This window comes from Salmo salar, chromosome 16 (assembly GCF_965601325.2).
Source record: "Salmo salar chromosome 16, fSalSal1, whole genome shotgun sequence".
NCBI classification, from domain to species: Eukaryota; Metazoa; Chordata; class Actinopteri; order Salmoniformes; family Salmonidae; genus Salmo; species Salmo salar.
Genome location: NC_138306.1, coordinates 89,660,967 through 89,683,798, shown reverse-complemented (window position 1 = coordinate 89,683,798; position 22,832 = coordinate 89,660,967). Strand labels below are relative to the sequence as shown.

At 40.7% G+C, this 22,832-nt stretch overlaps 1 protein-coding gene across 3 annotated transcripts in view; it reads right to left on the bottom strand.

The window, feature by feature from the left end:
- Positions 1–611: 611 nt before the first annotated feature.
- LOC106575388 (uncharacterized) overlaps positions 612–22,832 on the bottom strand; it is a 52,949-nt gene continuing 30,728 nt past the window's right edge. The window contains exons 3-4 of one of the 3 annotated variants that reach the window (XM_045696773.2): positions 10,344–10,592; positions 6,658–9,734 (exon numbers count right to left, since the gene is read on the bottom strand). In XM_045696773.2, coding sequence (XP_045552729.1) covers positions 8,755–9,734; positions 10,344–10,592 — 1,229 coding nt within the window. In that variant the 3' untranslated portion in view covers positions 6,658–8,754. Of the gene's footprint in view, positions 851–6,657; positions 9,735–10,343; positions 10,593–22,832 lie in introns of those variants that run through there. The other 2 variants (XR_014380787.1, XR_014380788.1) reach the window with 2 other exon arrangements.

Genomic DNA, 22,832 nt, shown 5'->3' with positions numbered 1-22,832 from the left:
ATTTAGTAAATAAATAATTAAACCCAATTTTGTATTTCTGATTCAACTTGTTAGCCAGGGTTCGTGAAGATAACCAAGAATTTACAACTTTCATTATGAGACTGAAAATAAGACAAGGGTTAATATTGACTGCTATCGAGGTAAAATATTACTAAGTATTTTAAGAGTTTATTCGGAAGATAACAGCTCTATAAACGTTCTTCCGTGGTGCCCCGACTTTCTAGTTAATTACATTTACATGATTAGCTTAATCAGGTAATATTAATTACAGAGAAATAATTTTATAAGTTAGCATGTCATATCACTTAATCCGGCATAGCCAAAGACACGACACAGTTCTCTCAGTGAGAAACAATTGGATTGGTGTTCTTTGCTTTCTTCATTTGATCCAATTCACTGTTAACACTTATCAAATGAGAATTAAGTGATGGAGTGACTTTAATCTTAGCTGGTCTGAGAGAACTTCTCTCCTTTATGTATACGTTGGTGTGTTTTTAAGTTGCTCAATTGAGAGAAACTCGTCCCAGTCAGAGCAGTAGTGAGGCTTCTCTCCTGTGTGAGTTCTCTGATGAGATTTTAGCTCAGTTGATGTTTTAAAGCATTTACCACAGTCAAAGCAGGAGTAAGGCTTCTCTCCTGTATGTATTTGTTGGTGACATTTTAAGGTATCCAATCGGGAGAATCTCCCCCCACAGTCAGAGCAGGAGTAAGGCTTCTCTACTGTGTGTATTTTTTAGCTTTGATAGAATTGCGAAATTCTCCTCACAATGTGGGCAGTGGTGAGACCTCTTAGCTCTGTGATCTTCCTGCTGTTGCTCTCTGGATGTAGAGAATGTCTCAACATGATCTCCTGTGTGAACAACATCAGAAGAATCAGTCAGTTTGTGTGATATACATGTCAATCACAACTCTGTGATTTTTTTATTAAGCCTTTTTTAAATTAGCAGTTTTGAAAGTGTTGAACAGAAACTCAGCCTAAAACCCCAAAGAGCAAGCAATGCAGAAGCGCAGTGGCTAGGGGAAAACTCAGTAGAAAGGCAGGAACATAGGAAGAAACCTAGAGAGGAACCAGTCTCTGAGGGGTGGCTAGTCCTCTTCTGGCTGTACCGGGTGACATATGTATTCACTTTTACCTTGATAGGAAAGGACTCAAGTATCTTTACTTTTACTCAAGTATGACAATTGGGTACTTTTTCCATCACTGCCTGCAATGCTTCCAATGTTAATTCCTGAACTCCCAAAAACCTTTCAGCCGCACGTACAATTAATCTTTACAATCGGTATCCTTCAACTGGTAAATGACATTATGAATCTCAACAGGCTGCGGGTCATCCACTGCCATAGCTTCCTCAGCACCAATCGCTCTTTCAACTATTTGAAAGATACAGTTTACTGTACAGTTTCTTGATGTGGATGTCCCCTGATATAAGAAAAATTGATTCATGCCATTGGTCAGTTCCAGTGTTATGAAACTGATGGAGACTATTATTTAACTAGGCACATAGCATACATAACAGGTTAGGATTATTAAAGTGGTAGGTTAGGATAATTAACGTGGCAGGTTAGAAGACTGAGGTTAAGGTTAGGAAAAGGTTGAGGGTTAGGGATTTGTTTACAAAGCAGGTTTGGATAACTAACATGGCAGGTTATGATAATTAATGTGGCGGTTAGGAGACTGAGATTAAGGTTAGGGAAAGGGTTAGGTTTAGCTACAATGCTACATTTGTCAACAACTGTTGTCCCAACGCAAAAGAAATGGCCACGGACCAATGGGGAGCATCAACTGGTGCAAACGTGATATCATGAAACACCCGATATCAGAGAACGCCCCTAATTGCAGTCTGCAATTACACCCTTCTCGGATCAAGGGGCCAGGCTTCCAGTCTATAAGCATGCTTTCCACTGTGCTTAGAGGGCATCTTCGGTACTGCAGTTCAGCTGAAGCACGGCCCAATTCCAATTGACGGCCCCATAGTGAAGTCACTTTTTATTTAAATAAGACAATTTACTTATCAAGTTTGTAAACAAAGCATATATTGAATTATTCAAGTAATTGCCTTAGAGTCTGATTTTTTCCCATCACTCACAGCCAAAGTTATTAACCATTTTTGATTCATGCTGTGAGGTGGGTGATGCCACATGCAGATGCTGAAGGGAAAGCGCACCTCTAGATGTAACATAGTAAATATAAATCCGGGACTCTCAAAATAGTATGATATGTTACGTTTTTATGGTTACATAAGACAGATGGTTACTTAATAAATGGAAATGGATGGTGCTGTACTGTAACAGCGAGCTGAGCCAGTTGAAAGTATTGACACCAGAGATATATTGTTGGTGACTGTGACTTCATTAGTTTAGTGGTTTTTATTCATTTATTTCTGGTACCCTCCTACCTGAGAGGCATGAGGCCTGTGTGGCATTGCACTGTTAAAATCATCCCAGTGTGGAGATGAAACACCTGTGTGTTGCAAAGCCACATGCTCTGTCCTCTCTGCTCTACCTAGGTGTTTTAATGTTGGTAATACAGAGATAACCACTGATCTACCTAGGTGTTTTAATGTGGGTAATACAGCGATAACCACTGTTCTACCTAGGTGTTTTAATGTGGATAATACAGAGATAATACTAATACAGAGATAACCACTGCCCTACCTAGGTGTTTTAATGTGGGTAATACAGCGATAACCACTGTTCTACCTAGGTGTTTTAATGTGGATAATACAGAGATAATACTAATACAGAGATAACCACTGATATACCTAGGTGTTTTAATGTGGGTAATACAGAGATAATACTAATACAGAGATAACCACTGTTCTACCTAGGTGTTTTAATGTGGGTAATACAGAGATAATACTAATACAGAGATAACCACTGATCTACCTAGGTGTTTTAATGTGGGTAATACAGAGATAATACTAATACAGAGATAACCACTGCTCTACCTAGTTGTTTTAATGTGGATAATACAGAGATAATACTAATACAGAGATAACCACTGCTCTACCTAGGTGTTTTAATGTGGGTAATACAGAGATAATACTAATATAGAGATAACCACTGCTCTACGTAGGTGTTTTAATCTGGATAATACTAATACAGAGATAACCACTGCTCTACCTAGTTGTTTTAATGTGGATAATACTAATACAGAGATATCCATAGAACATGCATTTCCCATTTTTTCATTGTGTTTACTACTTCAGTTCCATAAATCTGTAGTTTGAAGCATATACAGGGCATTATACAAGACCCCTTGACTTTTTCCACATTTTGTTACGTTACAGGCTTATTTGAAAATGTATTGAATGCATTTTTCCCCTCGTCAATATAAACACAATACCCCATAATGATAAAGCGAAAACAGGTTTTTAGACATTTTTGCAAATTTATAAAAATGAATACTTTATTTGGTAAGTATTCAGACCCTTTGCTCTGAGACTCGAAATTGAGCTGAATTGCATCCTGTTTCCATTGATCATCCTTGAGATGTTTCTACAACTTGACTGGAGTCCACATGTGGTAAATTCAAATGATTGGACATGATTGGAAAAGCACACACCTGTCTATAAGGTCCCACAGTTGACAGTGCATGTCAGAGCAAAAACCAAGCAATGAGGTCGAAGAAATTGTCAGTCGAGCTTCGAGACAGGTTTGTGGCGAGGCACAGATCTGGAGAAGAGTACCAAAGCCTTTCTCAAATCTGTGTTGGCTGGGCTCCCCGCTTGTGCCGTCAAACTCCTGCCCCACGTTGGGCGCAAACCTTTTAAGGGCTCCCGAGTGGCGCAGAGGTCTAAGGAATTGCATCTCAGTGCAAGAGGCGTCACTACAGTCCCTGGTTCGAATCCAGTCTAAATCACATCCGACTGTGATTGGGAGTCCCATAGGGAAGTGCACAATTGTCCCAGCATCGTCCGGGTTTGACTGGGGTAGGCCGTCAATGTAAATAAGAATTTGTTCTTAACTGACTGTCCTAGATGAATACGTTTTTTAAAAAGTGGGATGCACGCCAGCAAAGCCACTACACAATACTAAACAATACATTAATTGCAATATAACGGTGAGAAACGGTGCCCACAAACTGCTAGGGCCTACATAAAGCTGACCCAACAGTATAGTCCCAACAATTTACCACTACTACACCTGGCTATCAGCGGAGCCTTGTCTGGCAACGAAACAGTTCATTCAATCTCATTTACTGCCTTTAAAAAAAAACATAGCTGACTTACTTAAACAAATGTGGTTTCTACTGACAATTGAGATGTACAAACTATGGCATAAGGGGAGAACAAGCGGATAAGAGGCAATCCGTAATTTCGATTAAGACATTAATGAGCGAGCTAGGACGGACGTAGTCAATATAACTATTTGTTCAGCACTTTTGAAATGTACAGCGACAGAATTCAGAACAAAGAAAAAAAATTATGACGTCAGTGATCTTCAGGTCGTAGCTGTAGAAAGAAGCCTGAGTTCCCAATTTACAATTCTGAGTTGTATGAAAGTTCAAAACGTATTTTTACAGTTATAGCTTGTTTTTCACCGAGTTCCCAGTTGTCTTGAACTCACTCAAGTCAGATTTTGCAGTTCTGAATTAAGTTGTTTTGAGCGCGGTACAAATCAAGCCTTATTGACAGCACGGCCAATGTTGAATGTTTACAGTTTTAAACTAGGAAAGACTTGGGACCACACACCCACTCCACTGAATAGCAGGCTAATGATTGCTTTGCGATGCTTGCAGTTAGCCACTGATTCCTTCCAAACCACTCATTGTTGAATTTGCAATTTCCAACTTGTGTAACGTTAATTAAATCCAATGGCCAATGAGCAACGATATGTTTTACCTATAATTTCTCATTATTTCTCTTCATATGATAAAGATTAAAAAGGATTTGCTAGTAGATTGTCGACTTCATTCAGGATGATAACTGCTAGCTCAGATTTCGAAAGTATGGTGTTGACATGATCAGTCCAATCAAAGTGACTGTAGATATAACATTATTTGACGTTATTTTATCTGTGGACAATGACCTTGAGCCTTCTTGGATGGGCACTTCTAATGTAACTCTATGGCAGTACCCAAGGGGCTTGAATCTTCAAGTTCTACCTTTAGACTTGGCAGTGACGAATTGTCCCCATGAATGACAGAACACTGAGCCAATCACAGCGCAACGCTCCGTATTTTCTGCTGGCTTACTGTCTTACTTAAGAAAACAAAAAAAAGAGACCATGTCTGTATGCGGCTTTAATAATTACTCAATTATATATGTTTTTTTAACATTGTTTGCAAAACAGATTATTTTTTTCTCAATTTTTCATTGCTAAAACTGTGGGGCTCAAAACAGGTGGCCAACCTGCCCTGAATGATGGGTCGCCACTGAACTTATCTAGAACACTGCAGTCCGTCTGGGTGTTTAACCTTCCCAAGTTCCCCCATGTCACCCTGATCCTCCATACATTCCACTGGCTTCCAGTCGAAGCTCACATCCACTACAAGACAATAGTGTTTACTTACGGTGCAGTAAGAGGAACTGCCCCATCTCTACCTTCAGGCTATGCTCAAACTTTATATCCCAACCTGAGCACTCAGTTCTGCCACCTCTGGTCTCATGGCCGTCCCACTGCTACAGCAGGTCAAGCTCCCTCTCAGCCCAGTCAAAGCACTTCTCTGTCCTGGCACCCCAATGGTGTCACCAGCTTCCATTTGATGCTAGGACAGCAGAGTCCCTGCCCATCTGCCCGAAAAGGTCTGAAACCCTACGTAAAGAGTTTCCCTCCCCCAAAAAATACAAATAATAATACAAATAATAATAATAAGACACTTGTCCTACTAACACTGACTAATTGAGGAGAAATGTATTTACTGTGATATGTGGTTGTCTTACCTGGCTATTTTAAGATGAATGTACTTAATGTGCTGGTGACATCACAGGGTCAGAGAGAACTCCTGACTGTAGTCATACAAAAACACTCCCGGCACTCAGCCCATAAGAACCATTCATACTGTCAGATCTAATATGAAGAACTGAATACAATCATAAGAACCATTCATACTGTCAGATCTAATATGAAGAACTGAATACAACCATAAGAACCATTCATACTGTCAGATCTAATATGAAGAACTGAATACAACCATAAGAACCATTCATACTGTCAGATCTAATATGAAGAACTGAATACAACCATAAGAACCATTCATACTGCCAGATCTAATATGAAGAACTGAATACAACCATAAGAACCATTCATACTGTCAGATCTAATATGAAGAACTGAATACAACCATAAGAACCATTCATACTGTCAGATCTAATATGAAGAACTGAATACAACCATAAGAACTATTCATACTGTCAGATCTAATATGAAGAACTGAATACAACCATAAGAACCATTCATACTGTCAGATCTAATATGAAGAACTGAATACAACCATAAGAACCATTCATACTGTCAGATCTAATATGAAGAACTGAATACAACCATAAGAACCATTCATACTGTCAGATCTAATATGAAGAACTGAATACTACCATAAGAACCATTCATACTGTCAGATCTAATATGAAGAACTGAATACAACCATAAGAACCATTCATACTGTCAGATCTAATATGAAGAACTGAAAACTAAAGAGAAGAAGAGGTTGACCAGTACATATTCATGTAACTTTATTTTTCATTGGCAGATCAATAAAGTTTGCTTCAATGCAGTTATCCAAACACATTCTTGATCAGTAACTAAAATAACTAATCTAGTTTTAAAGACAATTAATAAACACACGTATTCATTTCATAAACTGTGTATCATTAAATCAAGTTGTAAAATAATCCCCCCAAACTAGTGGTGAAAAGTGACCATCACACCATCTCTATCCGATACGTGTTAGGGATGGAAGGTAGCCAAGTGGTTAGAGTGTTGGACCAGTATCCACAAGTTTGCTAGATTGAATCCCCGAGCTGACAAGTTAAACATCTGTCCTTCTGCCTCTGAACAAGGCAGTTAATCCACTGTTCCTTGGCCATCATTGTAAATAAGAATTTGTTCTTAACTGACTTGCCTAGTTAAAAAAAGGTTTAATTTAAAAAAAAGACGCTCATTCCCACAGAATACTGTGGAGGGGCAACCTGCTCTCAGAGCAAAACATATTATATGTTACAAAAACATCCATGTCACTCCATTTAGTATGTTACGTTAGGTTACATTATATTTTGCCTAACAATTTTGCCTAACAATTTTGCCTAACAATATAAACTGAACAATATAAACGAAAACTGTAAATTGTTGGTTTCATGAGCCGAAATAAAAAATCCCAGAAATGTTCCATATGTACAAAAAGCTTATTTCTCTCAAATGTTGTGTTTATATCCCTGTTAGTGAGCATTTTGGCCTTTGTCAAGATAATCCATCCACCTGACAGGTGTGGCATATCAAGAAGCTGATAAAACAGCAGGATCATTACACAGGTGCACCTTGTGCTGAGGACAATAAAAGGCCACACAACACAATGTCACAGATGTCTCAAGTTCAGGGAATGTGCAATTTTCATGATGACTGCAGGAATGTCCACCAGAGCTGTTGCCAGAGAATTCAATATTTATATCTCTACGATAAGCCACCTGTAACGTCCTTTTAGAGAATTTGGCAGAAAATCAAACGGGCCTCACAACTGCAGATCACATGTAACCACGGCAGCCCAGGACCTCTTCACCTGCAGGATTGTCTGGGGGGGGGGGGGCTGAGTAGTATTTCTGTCTGTAATAAAGACCTTTTGTTGAGAAAAACTCTTTCTGATTGGCTGGGCCTGGCTCCCAAGTGGGCCTATGCCCTCCCAAGTCCCACCCATGGCTGAGCCCCTGCCCAGTCATGTGAAATCCATAGATTAGGGCGTCATTTATTTATTTCAATTGATTGATTTCCTTATACGAACTGTAAATCTTTGAAATTGTTGCGTTTAGATTGTTGTTCAGTATAATACGACTTGTAGGACGTATCGTATGTTACGAATTACAATTCGTATGTTATTTTACGCATTGCTATTCATACAATATGTTACGAACTTGTAATATGTATGACATGTTACGAATTCCAAGTTGTTGTTGCTGCTAATGTTAGCTAGGTTAGGGGTGAGAAGTTTAAGGTAGAGTTAAATGGGTTTAGGGGAAAGGTTAGCTAACATGCTAATTAATAGCTAAAAAGTAGTAAGTAGTTGCAAAGTTGCTAATTAGCTAAAATACTCCGTGATGAGATTCAAACACGCAGCCTTTGGCTAGACGTTTGAGTTACACGCCCACCTCTCCACAGAGCAGGAGTAAGGCTTCTCTCCTACCTGTAAACGGTGGTGTGTTTTTAAGCTGCCCAGTTGACACTCTCCCCACAGACAGAGTCAGACCAGGCTGAGAGGGAAGCAGTACCACCCTGTCAATTGGCAGACTAGTGTTAGTTTTCAAAATGAGAAGCCTCACAGAGGGTATTCAACACTAAGTGCAAATCTTAGTAGAAGCTAACAAAACAAAGTACACTAAAACTAACAAGGTGCACACTGATCAGTAAAGAGAGGCTAACATTCTATAACGCTCCCTTTCCTCTGCACAGTTCTCTCACAGTGAGAAACAATAGGATTACTATAGAGTGTTCTACATTTTCTTCATTTGATCAAATTCAACGTTACAACTTCTTTTATGAGATGAGAATTAAGTGATGGAGTGACTTTATTCTTAGCTGGTCAGAGAATTGATGAGGCTTTTCTCCTTAATGTATACGTTGGTGTGTTTTTAAGTTGCTCTGGTGAGAGAAACTCTTCCCACAGTCAGAGCAGACATAAGGCTTCTCTCCTGTGTGTGTTCTCTGATGAACTTTTAGCTCATTTGATGTTTTAAAACATTTTCCACAGAGAGAGCAGTAATAAGGCTTCTCTCCTGTGTGTGTTTTCTGATGAACTTTTAGCTCAGTTGATGTTTTGAAGCATTTTACACAGTCAGAGCAGGAGTAAGGGTTTTCTCCTGTATGTATACGTTCATGTGTTTTTAAGGTATCCAATCGGGAGAAACTCTTCCCACAGTCAGAGCAGAAGTAAGGCTTCTCTCCTGTATGTGTTCTCTGATGAAGTTTTAGCTCAGTTGAGGTTTTAAAACATTTTCCACAGTCAGAGCAGTAGTAACGCCTCTCTCCTGTGTGTGTTCTCTGATGTACTTTTAGCTCAGTTGATGTTTTGAAGCATTTTACACAGTCAGAGCAGGAGTATGGCTTCTCTCCTGTATGTATACGTTCATGTGATTTTAAGTTATCCAATCGGGAGAAACGTTTTCCACAGTCAGAGCAATAGTAAGGCTTCTCTCCTGTATGTATACGTTCATGTGATTTCAAGGTATCCGATCGGGAGAAACTCTTCCCACAATCAGAGCAGGAGTAAGGCTTCTCTCCTGTATGTACTTGTTGGTGTGCTTTTAAGCTGCTCATTTGAGAGAATCTCTCCCCACAGTCAGAGCAGTAGTAAGGCTTCTCTCCTGTATGTATACGTTGGTGTGTTTTTAAGGTATCCAGTCGAGAGAAACTCACCCCACAGTCAGAGCAGGAGTAAGGCTTCTCTCCTGTGTGTATTTTTAGGTGTATTTTTAGCTTTGATAGAAATGGGAAAATCTCCACACAATGTGGGCAGTGGTGAGACCTCTTAGCTCTGTGATCTTCCTGCTGTTGTTGTCTGGATGCAGAGAATGTCTCAACACGGTCTCCTGTGTGAACAACATCAGAAGAACCAGTCAGTTGGAGTGACATACATGTCAATGAAATGTATATTAGGAAGCCCTTCTTACATCAGCAGTTTGTCAAAGTGTTCTACAGAAACCCAGCCTAAAACACCAAAGAGCAACCTATGCAGATGTAGAAGCACAGTGGCCACGAAAAACTCGCGAGAAAGGTAGGAACCTCGGAACAAACCTAGAGGAACCAGGCTCTGAAGGCTGGCCAGTCCTCTTCTGACTGTACCCGGGTGACATATGAATTCATGTAAGTCAGCTGTACAATACAAAAGGGAATAAAAATATTCTAAAACTGGGTAGGAATCAAAAACTAAAAAAGGGGCGAAAGTCAAAAACCACAAGAGTTAGTAACTACACAGCCGTATCATAGAACTTTACTACTTCACTTCTTTAGTCTACTCTCTGATCACTCCAGATAGCCCAGTGAATAAAACACATGCTGACAATACTGGTGTCAAACCATGCAAGTCTCAGTAGCATGAAATAACATCTACCTTCTCATTGAAACAGTTCTACTGCAACTTTTCATACACAGTGGAAAGTTGGAATGAAAACACAAACTTAGTTAGAACCTGCTCTTACCATGAGAAATAGATGTCCCAATCTTCTCCTCCTCTTCTTCATCTTTAATGTTGACATTCAGCTCCAGTGTTTGACTGCAGTCTTCCAGCTTCACTGATGCCATCTCTGGATCCTGCAGTGCTAACTGGGCTCCACTGTCACAATCAGGACCCAGTGACTGTAGGTTTGGACTCAGTGTGGAAGGAGAGTGGCAGGCTGGGTCTGTCCTCACTGTTGATGTTACAGGCCTCAGACTTAATTCAAGTCGTCCTGTAGATATGAGAAACGGACACAAAAAGTTGTCTTGACATTTCTGCCGCTTTCTTTATTATAACTAAATATATTAAAATGTTTTCTTGTAAATTTCTCTCATTTCCATATATCAGGTAACTAATCATTGACAACAAAACATTAATTCACATTAGACAAAGTGCACACTTTAAATTACACAACATAAGTGCACTTAATCTATAGTAGATTTCCTACATTAAAATATATGACTCAAAAACCATTTAGTTCAAGGTTACAGTATGTTTTAGGCAGCACTATGTACTATTTTCCTGAATAATTTTCACTGTATTATTTAGCGTTATTTTGGCCTTTGGCCTTCCCTATCTACCGTCCAACGGAGAGGGATGGAGGACAGAGATAGGGAGAGAGGACAGAGATAGGGAGAGAGGACAGAGATAGGGATGGAGGACACACACGCAGAGAGAAAGAGAGAGTGAGAGAGAGAACGAGAGCGAGCGAAAGATGGAGGCCAGAGAGAGAGAGAGAGAGAGAGGTCAGAGAGAGAGAGGCCAGAGAGAGAGAGGCCAGAGAGAGAGAGAGATGGAGGCCAAAGAGAGAGGGAGATGGAGGCCAAAGAGAGAGGGAGATGGAGGCCAGAGAGAGAGGCCAGAGAGAGAGAGAGATGGAGGCCAGAGAGAGAGAGAGATGGAGGCCAGAGAGAGAGAGAGATGGAGGCCAGAGAGAGAGAGAGATGGACTGACCAGCTGGGAGAGGTAGATATAGGGGGGAGTATGTGTGGAGAGAGAGAGTGAGAGTGTGTGTGTGTGTGTGTGTGTGTGTGTGTGTGTGTGTGGGAGAAAGAGTGTGTGATATGAACAATTAATCAAATGTAATCAAACAGTACCGACCACTCCCCCTCTCCAGCTATTTGACACCAACACACACCTTTGCAATTTCCATTTAATAAACTCAAATCCGTGAGTCTTTTTTAATAATTGAACCGAAACCAAACTGACCTCAAAAACGCACTAATCGCTCAGCACTAGTATTATGGATTACAAAGGGATACCCAGCCGAGAGCTGCCCAGTGACACAAGCCTAAATGCGTTCTATGCTCACTTCGAGGCAAGCAACACTGAACCATGAGTGAAAGCACCAGCTGTTCCCGGATGACTGTATGACCACGCTCTCCGTAGTCTTTAAACAGTAGGATCTTTAAACAGGTTAACATTCACGAGGCCGCCGGGCCAGACGGATTACCATGACGCGTACTCAGAACATGTGCTGACAAGTGTCTTCAGTGACATTTTCAACCTCTTCCTGACCCAGTCTGTATACCTACATGTTTCAAGCAGACCACCATAGCTCCCTGTGCCAATGAACACCAAGATAACCTGCCTAAATGACTATCGCCCCGTAGCACTCACATCTGTAGCCATGAAATGTTTGAAAGGCTGGTCATGGCTCACATCAACACCATCTTCCCAGAAACCCTGGACCCACTCCAATTTGTCTACTTCCCCAACAGACCCACAGATGACGCAATCTCTATTACACTCCCCTTTCTCATCTGGACAAGAGGAACACCTACGTAAGAATGATGTTCAATGACTATAGTTCAGCGTTCAACACCATAGTACCCTCCAAGCTCATCACTAAGCTAAGGACCCTGGGACTGAACACCTCACTCTGCCACTGGATCCTGGACTTCATGACGAGCCGCACGAGAGGTGGTGAGGGTAGGCAATAACACATTCACCACGCTGACCTTTAACACGGGGCCTCTCAGGGGTGCGTGGTCCTGTACTTCCTGTTCACCCACGGCTGCATGGCAGCGCACGACTTCAACACCATCGTTAAGTTAGCCAATGGTGGTAGGCATGATCACCGATGAGACAGCCTATAGGGAGTAGGTCAGAGACCTGGCAGTGTGGTGCTATGACAACAACCTCTCCCTCAACATGGGCAAAACTAAGGAGCTTATCGAGGACTAAAGGAAACAGAGGGCCGAACACATTACCTCAATTAATCCTGCAGATTCATCCTGTATTACCACAATTAACCCTGCAGATTCATCCTGTATTACCTCAACTAACCCTGCAGATTCCTCCTGTATTACCTCAATTAACCCTGCAGATTCATCCTGTATTACCTCAATTAACCCTGCAGATTCATCCTGTATTACCTCAATTAACCCTGCAGATTCATCCTGTATTACCTCAATTAACCCTGCAGATTCATCCTGTATTACCACAACTAACCCTGCAGATTCATCCTGTATTACCACAACTAACCCTGCAGATTCATCCTGTATTACCTCAATTAACCCTGCAGATTCATCCTGTATTACCACAATTAACCCTGCAGATTCATCCTGTATTACCACAATTAACCCTGCAGATTCATCCTGTATTACCAACCTGCACATTGACTCGGTACTGGTACTCCTTGTGCTACTATTACTTTATTAATTTAGAAAATATTTCCCTTTATTTTTTAACTATGTATTATTGGAAGTAAGCGTTTCACTGTAAAGTCTACACATTGTATTTGGCGCATGTGACCAATAAAATGTGATTTAGCTCGCAAAAACCATTTGTATTTACCATTCACATCATAGTAACAAATATAGATAAGATAGAAACAGCTGAAGGTGTCTGAATATGTAGAAAACTGATAATCATTACACTCAGCTTCAAAACAGTAGAGCAACCGTGAAATTGTCCCTCTGATTCAACCGCACTGCCTGCACTGAAGTCCACTGACCCAGACAGAGTTGCCGCCGCCATTTTATCAGCTCGTAAAAAAACATTACACAACAAAACAATAACATGTAAAACGAACTCAGAAATCTCAAATACATAGATTCTTTATGAATTTATCTTCACGAAATAATGTATATTGATTCACTCAGACAAACCCAGTCTCTAACGATGTGACTTATCACGTTCTTCACTCACTCGGTTTGACACAACAATAAGGTCATACAACCTTTAGCAAACGTGACAATACCTTGACGGATTTGCTACCTAACATGTTATGACATGTTCTTTCGATATTAGAAAGTGTAAACGTGCTATTACATACCTGTAGTAAACATTTCAAACGTACACAAAAGCTATCGTCTTCATAGCACAGTGCTAGTGTTCCTGTTCTTTCTCCTTCTTCTTCTTCGATTGGAATCCAATGCATGTTTCATTACCGCCACCTACTAGACTGGAATACAACTCGTTAATACTTCGCTTGGAAAAATAAACAAATACGCTACTATCTCCACTTACAAATTAAAAAAATAAAAATACACCACCCTACTCCACTATTTAAATCTATTTTGTCCTACCTCAGGCCAACAACCTGAAAGGATGGGACACCAACACTTAACACACCCTGTAACTATTTTGATGTCAAGTCTCGCTCACACAAATACCTCTCGGCAGCTGCCACCACAACCTCAGTTTTCTGCGACCTACATTCCATCCCTTCAGTACAGTTGATAACCATTGCTATAAATGCCAAAAATCCAATGTTACTGAAAAATATATCAATTGTTGGTTTACCTCTCTGTGCTGGTACATATCTATTACTCACACCACTCCTCTCAGAATCCCTCACCCTTGACCCATCTTCCTCTACTTTCTTCACTGCCTTAGCATATGACAACTTCTGCACTACACTAATCCTGGAAACATCAACCTACCTCTCTCGCACGGGACATTTCTGATCCCCAGCCCCATGGGCACCCCTACAATTAACACATACCACTACTTTCCCCAATACTACACATTCCTTTGTCTCATGCCCTTCTGCACACTTCTCACACCCAGGAACCTCCCTCCTACACACTGCTGCCACTACAGTACTGGTAGGACGCCAGGACAGCGGAGTCAATCACCACCTTCCGGAGACACCTGAAACCCCACCTCTTCAAGGAATACCTGGGATAGGATAAAGTAATCCTTCTAACCCCCCCCTTAAAAGATTTAGATGCACTATTGTAAAGTGGTTGTTCCACTGGATATTATAGGTGAATGCACCAATTTGTAAGTCGCTCTGGATAAGAGCGTCTGCTAAATGACTAAAATGTAAAATGTAAAAAATGTAGTGAATAGAAAATCTAAATATCAGGCCTCCCGAGTGGCGCAGTGGTCTAACACACTGCATTGCAGTACTAGCTGTGCCACTAGAGATCCTGGTTCGAGTCCAGGCTTAAACATCTCGTTTGAAAATCATGGGCATTAATATGGAGTTGGTCCCTCCTTTGCTGCTATAACAGCCTCCACTCTTCTGGGAAGGCTTTCCAATAGATGTTGGAACATTGCTGCTGGGACTTCCTTCCATTCAGCCACAAGAGCATTAGTGAGGTTGGGCAATTAGGCCTGGCTAGCAGTTGCCATTCCAATTCATCCCAAAGGTGTTCGATGGGATTGAGGTCAGGGCTCTGTGCAGGCCAGTCAAGTTCTTCCACACCAATCGACAAACCATTTCTGTATGGACCTCGCATTGTCATACGGGAAACGGCCTTCCCAAAACTGTTGCCACAGAATCGTCTAGAATATTATTGTATGCTGTAAGATTTCCCTTCACTGGAACTAAGTGGCCTAGCCCGAACCATGAAAAACAGCTCCAGACCATTATGCCTCCTCCACCAAACTTTACGGACAAGTAGCGATCTGACAAACCCAGACTCATCCATCGGACTGCCAGATGATGAAGCCTGATTGCTCACTCCAGAGAACGCCAATGGCGGGCTTTACACCACTCAAGCCGACGCTTGGCATTGCACATGGCTTGTGTGCGGCTGCTCGGCTATGGAAACTCATTTCATGAAGCTCCTGATGAACAGTTCTGACGTTGCTTCCAGAGGCAGTTTGGAACTCGGTAGTGAGTGTTGCAACCGTGGACAGACGATTTTTACACGCTACGCACTTTAGCACTTGGCAATCCCATTCTGTGAGCTTGTGTGGCCTACCACTTCGCAGCTGAGCCGTTGTTGATCCTTGACGTTTCCACTTCACAATAACAGCACTTACAGTTGACTGGAGCAGCTCTAGCAAGACAGACATTTGATGAAGTGACTTGTTGGAAAGGTGCGAAGTTGAAAGTCACTGTGCTCTTCAGTAAGGCCATTCTACTGCCAATGTTTTTCTATGGAGATTGCATTGCTTTGTTACAGAGACATTGTGCAGACCAAAAACTCTTAACATCCAAAGAGTGAACTTTGGAACAATATTTATAAGATAGGAATGTTACGAATGGTCTGTGGGGATCTAAAGAATAATCCTGTCATATCGCTTTTCATTTTGTGATGTCATTAAAAAACTGTATAACGGAAATACTGTAACTTAGGATGGCAACACATTCTAGCTGTAAAGCTTCCATTCAATAGGATGTTAATACAATATAAAGAACGATAAAACTATTTTTGTTAAGATAGGAACTTCATTTTGGTTTTCTAATGAGATAATGGTTTTTCATGTCTGTTGCACATTAACTAAGCCATGCCCCTAATGAGGTCAGAAGAGCGTATCAGTGTGATGGAACCACCTTTCCGACCAGAGCGCTTAAAAGGATTCGCTAAGAATTTTTTTAATTTTACATTTTTTATACTTGCAGTGAAGCCGCTCATTAACTACATCATACCAGTCATCCAACAGATTCCCATTCAGAGTTATACACAGATGAATCCAGGGTCAATGCCCTGCTCAAGGGCATGTTGACCAATCTACCACCAGGCCAAAAAAATGTGAACGCGAACCCTCCAAGATCCCCCCACAGTTCCCCAATAGCTGTCCCTCAACCATTCGAGATGCCTCCCACAGTCCCCCCCAGGAAGAAGAAATTAAATAAAAAATACAATTAATTCCATTCCCCACCCCCAAGAACACCCCAATGCACCAACAACCAAGAGAATGAACTAACGAGAAAAAAGGAAAACACAGAAGAAAACAGCAAACAACAATGGAAAAAATAAACAAAATAATACATTTAAAACAAAAGGACATCAAGGACAACTAAAATCATAAGAGCAATGCCAACTGTATACGTTTGTATGCAAGTCTATTACATGTATGTTCTTGTATGTGTTTATTTGAATGAGAGTGTGTGTATATGCAGGTGTATGGAGGACAACTTATTTTTAACTAAGACAAAATAATTTATAACTGAATTTTTCCAGTATAATATAGGTTCAGCAAATCCCCTTATTTTTTGGGATACCTTTAAATGTACCTTCAGGGGTCATTCAATTCAATATTCATCAATAATAAAAAAGCAGTTTCTGGCTAAAGAGCCAAGACTAACAAGGGAAATCCATGAACTAATAGTACAGGTAGATAGCAATAAAAATGATATTACAGAGATACAAAATAAGTTAGAGGAAAAACAAATAGAACTTGAGGAACTTATTCAAGAACAATCTAATGTAATCTATTACAAAAATAAAGCTAACTGTATGGAATATGGAGAAAAATGCACAGAATTCTCCAATACAGGAACGCTAACAAAAATAATTTGCAGAAACTCGTTACTGAAGACTGATTAAATTTCCAATATCAGTCTGGAAAAAACCCAGGGCTTGATGGCATACCAGTAGAGGTATATCAAGTATTTTTCCACGTGGAAAATCTATACGAGTTATGTGAATGCCAATTAGATGATGATCCGATCGCATTCTGTCTCCTATTAAAACTTTTTTAACCTTTGATGCAAGAGAGAAAGAGACAAGAAAGTAGTCAAGACGACTAGCTTGATTAAGTCTCCTCCATGTATATCTCACTAGGTCAGGGTTTTTAGTCTCCGAATATCCACTATTTCTAATGTGTCTATAATATTTCTGATTTCCTTAAGGGCACGGTGATGATAGTTTGTAGTGATTACCTTTACGGTCCATTGAGGTACTTAACACTGTGTTATAGTCTCCTACCATAATGATTAGATCATTTGTTGCCTGTAAGTTCAATAAATTGGTATAAATGTTTTCGAAGAAGTGTGGATCATCCTGATTTGGACCATATAAATTAATGAGCCAAATCTCTTTTTCGTCCACTTTCATATTCAAAAGGATCCACCTTCCTTGCGAATCATTCCTGACTATTTGCACATTCAGATCGAAATGATTGTTAATTAATATCATGACACCCTTTCCCCATTCCCTTTTCCACGCAACTTCATCTAAGGATGTAGAGTGAGTTTCCTGTAAACAGTATATGTTATATTCCTTTTCTTTTAGCCATGTAAAGACTGATCTTCTTTTTTTATAATCTGCTAAACCATTACAATTATAACTGGCTATCCTTATTTCACCCCTTACCATAACTAGATATTATTCTCAGTCTAAATTGACCATAATTAGTGCTTGTAAAGTTACTGCCATCAGAGGTATTATGAAGGTCAAAACTAGAGCTTTCAAATGTCTGATATTTAGAATTCAAGAAATAGGTTCTAGCAATATTTGTTTTATTCCCTTGCCTGTGAGCCAATGCCACAGATGATAGAAAATTGAGACAAGATATTATGTGTGTGGAAAATCTGAGTAGGTTGATGTGTATGATATTGGATGGGATATAGTGAGAGTGTCTGTATAAGAGTAAGACTATAATCTGTGATGTCCAAATAAATAACAACACTGCCAATTCGCATGGTTGAGAGTCTATGTGTGTAACATGTAGTGCGTATAGCCTTGATATTCATGATGATAATTGTAATCCATATCGTATCACCATCATAGTTGCATCATAATTACGTTTAACATAATTGAAAAACATATCCCAGCATTTCCATAGCAATTGACGTTTCACATGATCATGAAAGAAACCTTACATTACTCTAGAGACGACTTCACTACAGTACAAATGTATTCCATACAATATGTTATTATTCCCCAATGCCCCTATTCTGATAACTTCCCCTTGCTTGTTGTAAACATATATAGACTTGTAGAAAAATACAAAAAAGATAGACAAACAATAAACACATAAAATTATAAAACAGTTCTCGACAATAGAAAGAAAGGGAGAGAAGAGATGAGAAAAGAGAGAAAGAGAGAGAGAGAGAGGAGAGCGAGATCAGGTGTGTGTGTGTGTGTATGTATAAGTCCGTATGTGTAAGCAAGAATGTAATTGAGTACGTGTGTGTTCATATCCACTTCATAATGTTCAGATAATTTTACAGTTCCCATACCTTTTTTTTTTCTTCTCGTAAGCTGAAGTCCCTGTAGAATTTAGTACAGCCACTGTGTTATGGAGCTGTCTCGGAATAGCTGTCCATCTATAAAGAGTTTGTCCACAATGATAAAGGCACGCCTTTGTTGTCTTTGTACCGGATACAGTCTCTTACGACGTTCGTTAATCTCCCTTAGAAATTGGTCATTGAGACCGAATTTGGTCCCTTTAAACTCCCTTCCTCTGCTTTTGATCAGCTCCTTTTGTTGGTAGTGTTCAAATTTTGCTATGATCAGTCGGGGACCCTTGGTCTTGTCGCTCCGAGCTCCAAGTCCGTGTACTCGGTGGAAAGCCACCTTGTTTACAGACTCTATAGGAAGTTTCAAGGCGGATTGCATGAATTCTCTGATCGCGCCCTCTGGATTATTGGATGCGTCCACAGGAATCCCAGAAAAAAATAGATTTTCACGCATGTCTAGTAGCGACTCCTTCATCACCCTGTTTTCCCTGAGTAGACAATCCATGTTGGAATCGTGGATTTTTACCTTGGCTGTGAGTGTCTTGTTTTCTCTTTGGAGTATGAGAATTTCACTCTGGCTGAACTCCAAACTCCCCCTCAGCCCTGCTAAGTAAATCGTCCATGTCTGTAGATTAATCTGTTTTTCTTTTTTTGTCGGGTTAAAGTTATTTTGTGAGGTGGTCAGATCTTTCCATGAAGGAGTATGTTGTTCCTCCATAGCATAAAGCTGTTGGTACTCGTCGATTTCCCTCAGGATCTCATGCAACCAGTTGTTTTACGAAAAGATAACAATAAGTCTTTCCCACGACGACGTAAGGTGTCTGTAGTACAGCCAGCTAGCACTCGCTGAATCCACGCAACAACAAAAAAGGAACACAAATTTGCAGTCCCAGCCGCAAAGGCTAGCCGCGTCGTGGAATCCTTAGCAACAAAACTTTTGTAAGGATTAAAATCGATTTATGAAAATGTTTTAATGTAAACAACAAAACGAGTGTAGACAGTACAATGTCCTGTTGCGCGCTCTGATGACGTTTAAAATACTTTTAGACTGTTACTCAAGTAGTATTTTACTGGGTGGCTTTCACTTTTACCTTGATAGGAAAGGACTCAAGTATCTTTACTTTTACTCACATATGACAATTAGGTAATTTTTCCTCCACCCCCTACAATGCTTCCAATGTTAATTCCTGAACTCCCAAAAACCTTTCAGCCGCACATACAATTCATCTTTACAATCGGTATCCTTCAACTGGTGAACGATGTTATGAATCTCAACAGGCTGCGGGCCATCCACTGCCATAGCTTCCTCAGCACCAATCGCTCTTTCAACTATTTCCCGCGCCGCCCAGTAGGAGAACTACTGTACAGTCGTGGCCAAAAGTTTTGAGAATGACACAAATATTAATTTTCTCAAAGTCTGCTGCCTCAGTTTGTATGATGGCAATTTGCATATACTCCAGAATGTTATGAAAAGTGATCAGATGAATTGCAATTAATTGCAGTCTCTATTTGCCATACAAATGAACTGAATCCCCCAAAAACATTTCCACTGCATTTCAGCCCTGCCACAAAAGGACCGCTGACATCATGTCAGTGATTCTCTCGTTAACACAGGTGTGAGTATTGACGAGGACAAGGCTGGAGATCACTCTGTCATGCTGATTGAGTTCGAATAACAGACTACAAGCTTCAAAAGGAGGGTGGTGCTTGGAATCATTGTTCTTCCTCTGTCAATCATGGTTACCTGCAAGGAAACATGTGCCGTCATCATTGCTTTGCACAAAAAGGGCTTCACAGGCAAGGATATTGCTGCCAGTAAGATTGCACCTAAATCAACCATTTATCGGATCATCAAGAACTTCAAGGAGAGCGGTTCAATTGTTGTGAAGAAGGCTTCAGGGCGCCCAAGAAAGTCCAGCAAGCGCCAGGACCGTCTCCTAAAGTTGATTCAGCTGCGGGATCAGGGCACCACCAGTACAGAGCTTGCTCAGGAATGGCAGCAGGCAGGTGTGAGTGCATCTGCACGCACAGTGAGACAAAGACTTTTGGAGGATTGCCTGGTGTCAAGAAGGGCAGCAAAGAAGCCACTTCTCTCCAGGAAAAACATCAGTGACAGACTGATATTCTGCAAAAGGTACAGGGATTGGACTGCTGAGGACTGGGGTAAAGTCATTTTCTCTGATGAATCCCCTTTCCGATTGTTTGGGGCATCCGGAAAAAGCTTGTCCGGAGAAGACGAGATGAGCGCTACCATCAGTCCTGTGTCATGCCAACAGTAAAGCATCCTGGGACCATTCATGTGTGGGGTTGCTTCTCAGCCAAGGGAGTGGGCTCACTCCCAATTGTGCCTGAGAACACAGCCATGAATAAAGAATGGTACCAACACATCCTCTGAGAGCAACTTCTCCCAACCATCCAGGAACAGTTTGGTGATGAACAATGCCTTTTCCAGCATGATGGAGCACCTTGCCATAAGGTAAGTGATAACTAAGTGGCTCGGGGAACAAAACATAGATATTTTGGGTCCCTGGCTAGGAAACTCCCCAGACCTTAATCCCATTGAGAACTTGTGGTCAATTCACAAGAGGCGGGTGGACAAACAAAAACCCACAAATTCTGACAAACTCCAAGCATTGATTATGCAAGAATGGGCTGCCATCAGTCAGGATGTGGCCCAGAAGTTAATTGACAGCATGCCAAGGCGGATTGCAGAGGTCTTGAAAAAGAAGGGTCAACACTGCAAATATTGACTCTTTGCATCAACTTCATGTAATTGTCAATAAAAGCCTTTGACACTTATGAAATGCTTGTAATTATACTTCAGTATTCCATAGTAACATCTGACAAAAATATCTAAAGACACTGAAGCAGCAAACTTTGTGGAAATTAATATTTCTGTCATTCTCAAAACTTTTGGCCACGACTGTACAGTTTCTTGATGTGGATGTTCCCTAATATAATACAAATTGATAATACTAATACTGAGATAACCACTGCTCTACCTAGGTGTTTTAATGTGGGTAATACAGAGAAAATACTAATACTGAGATAACCACTGCTCTACCTAGGTGTTTTAATGTGACTAATACAGAGATAATACTAATACCGAGATAACCACTGTTATATGTTTCTATAACGCTCCTGTGGCGGGCCAGGCGCAGTGCACGCTGACCAGGTCGTTAGGTGTACGGTGTTTCCTCCAACACATTGGTGCGGCTGGCTTCCGGGTTGGATGTGCGCTGTGTCAAGAAGCAGTGCGGCTTGGTTGGGTTGTGTTTCGGAGGACGCATGGCTCTCGACCTTCGCCTCTCCCGAGTCCGTACGGGAGTTGCAGCGATGAGACAAGACAGTAACTACTACCAATTGGATACCATGAAATTGGGGAGAAAAAGGGGGTAAAATAATAAAAAATAATAATTTAAAAAATGAATTTGTTCTTAACTGACTTGCCTAGATAAATAAAGATTAAATAAAACACTAAAAAAGTGGGATGCATTGCCAGCGAAGCCACTACACAACATAACACTAAACAATACATTAATTGCACTGAAACGGTGCCCACAAACTGTTAGGGCCTATATAAAGCTGTCCCAAGAACTTACCACTGCTACACCTGGCTATCAGCAGAGCCTTGTCTGGCAGCGAAACAGTTCATTCAGCCTCATTCACTGCCTTTTAAAATAACATGGCTGACTTGCTTAAACAAATGTGGTTTCTACTAACAATTGAGATGTACAAACTATGGCATAAGGGGACGACAAGCGGATAAGAGGCCATCTGTAATTTCGATTAAGACATTAATGAGCGAGCTAGGACGGACATAGTCAATATAACTATTTGTTCAGCCCTTTTGAAATGTACAGCGACAGAATTCAGGACATGGGCTGTTCTTACAGTGTTCTCCCTGTACGCCAAGTCAGAACCGTAGGATACATAAAAGGGCATACATGCAGACAATGAACATTCTTACAATGATTACATTTCTCAAAAACAGGTTATAGGCTACATGTGAACCACCAAGTCAGAACAGTAGGCAAAATTAAGAGGTGAAAATAGACCAAATTACAAGGGTGAGGCACATGGGCTACTAACATCTTCCTA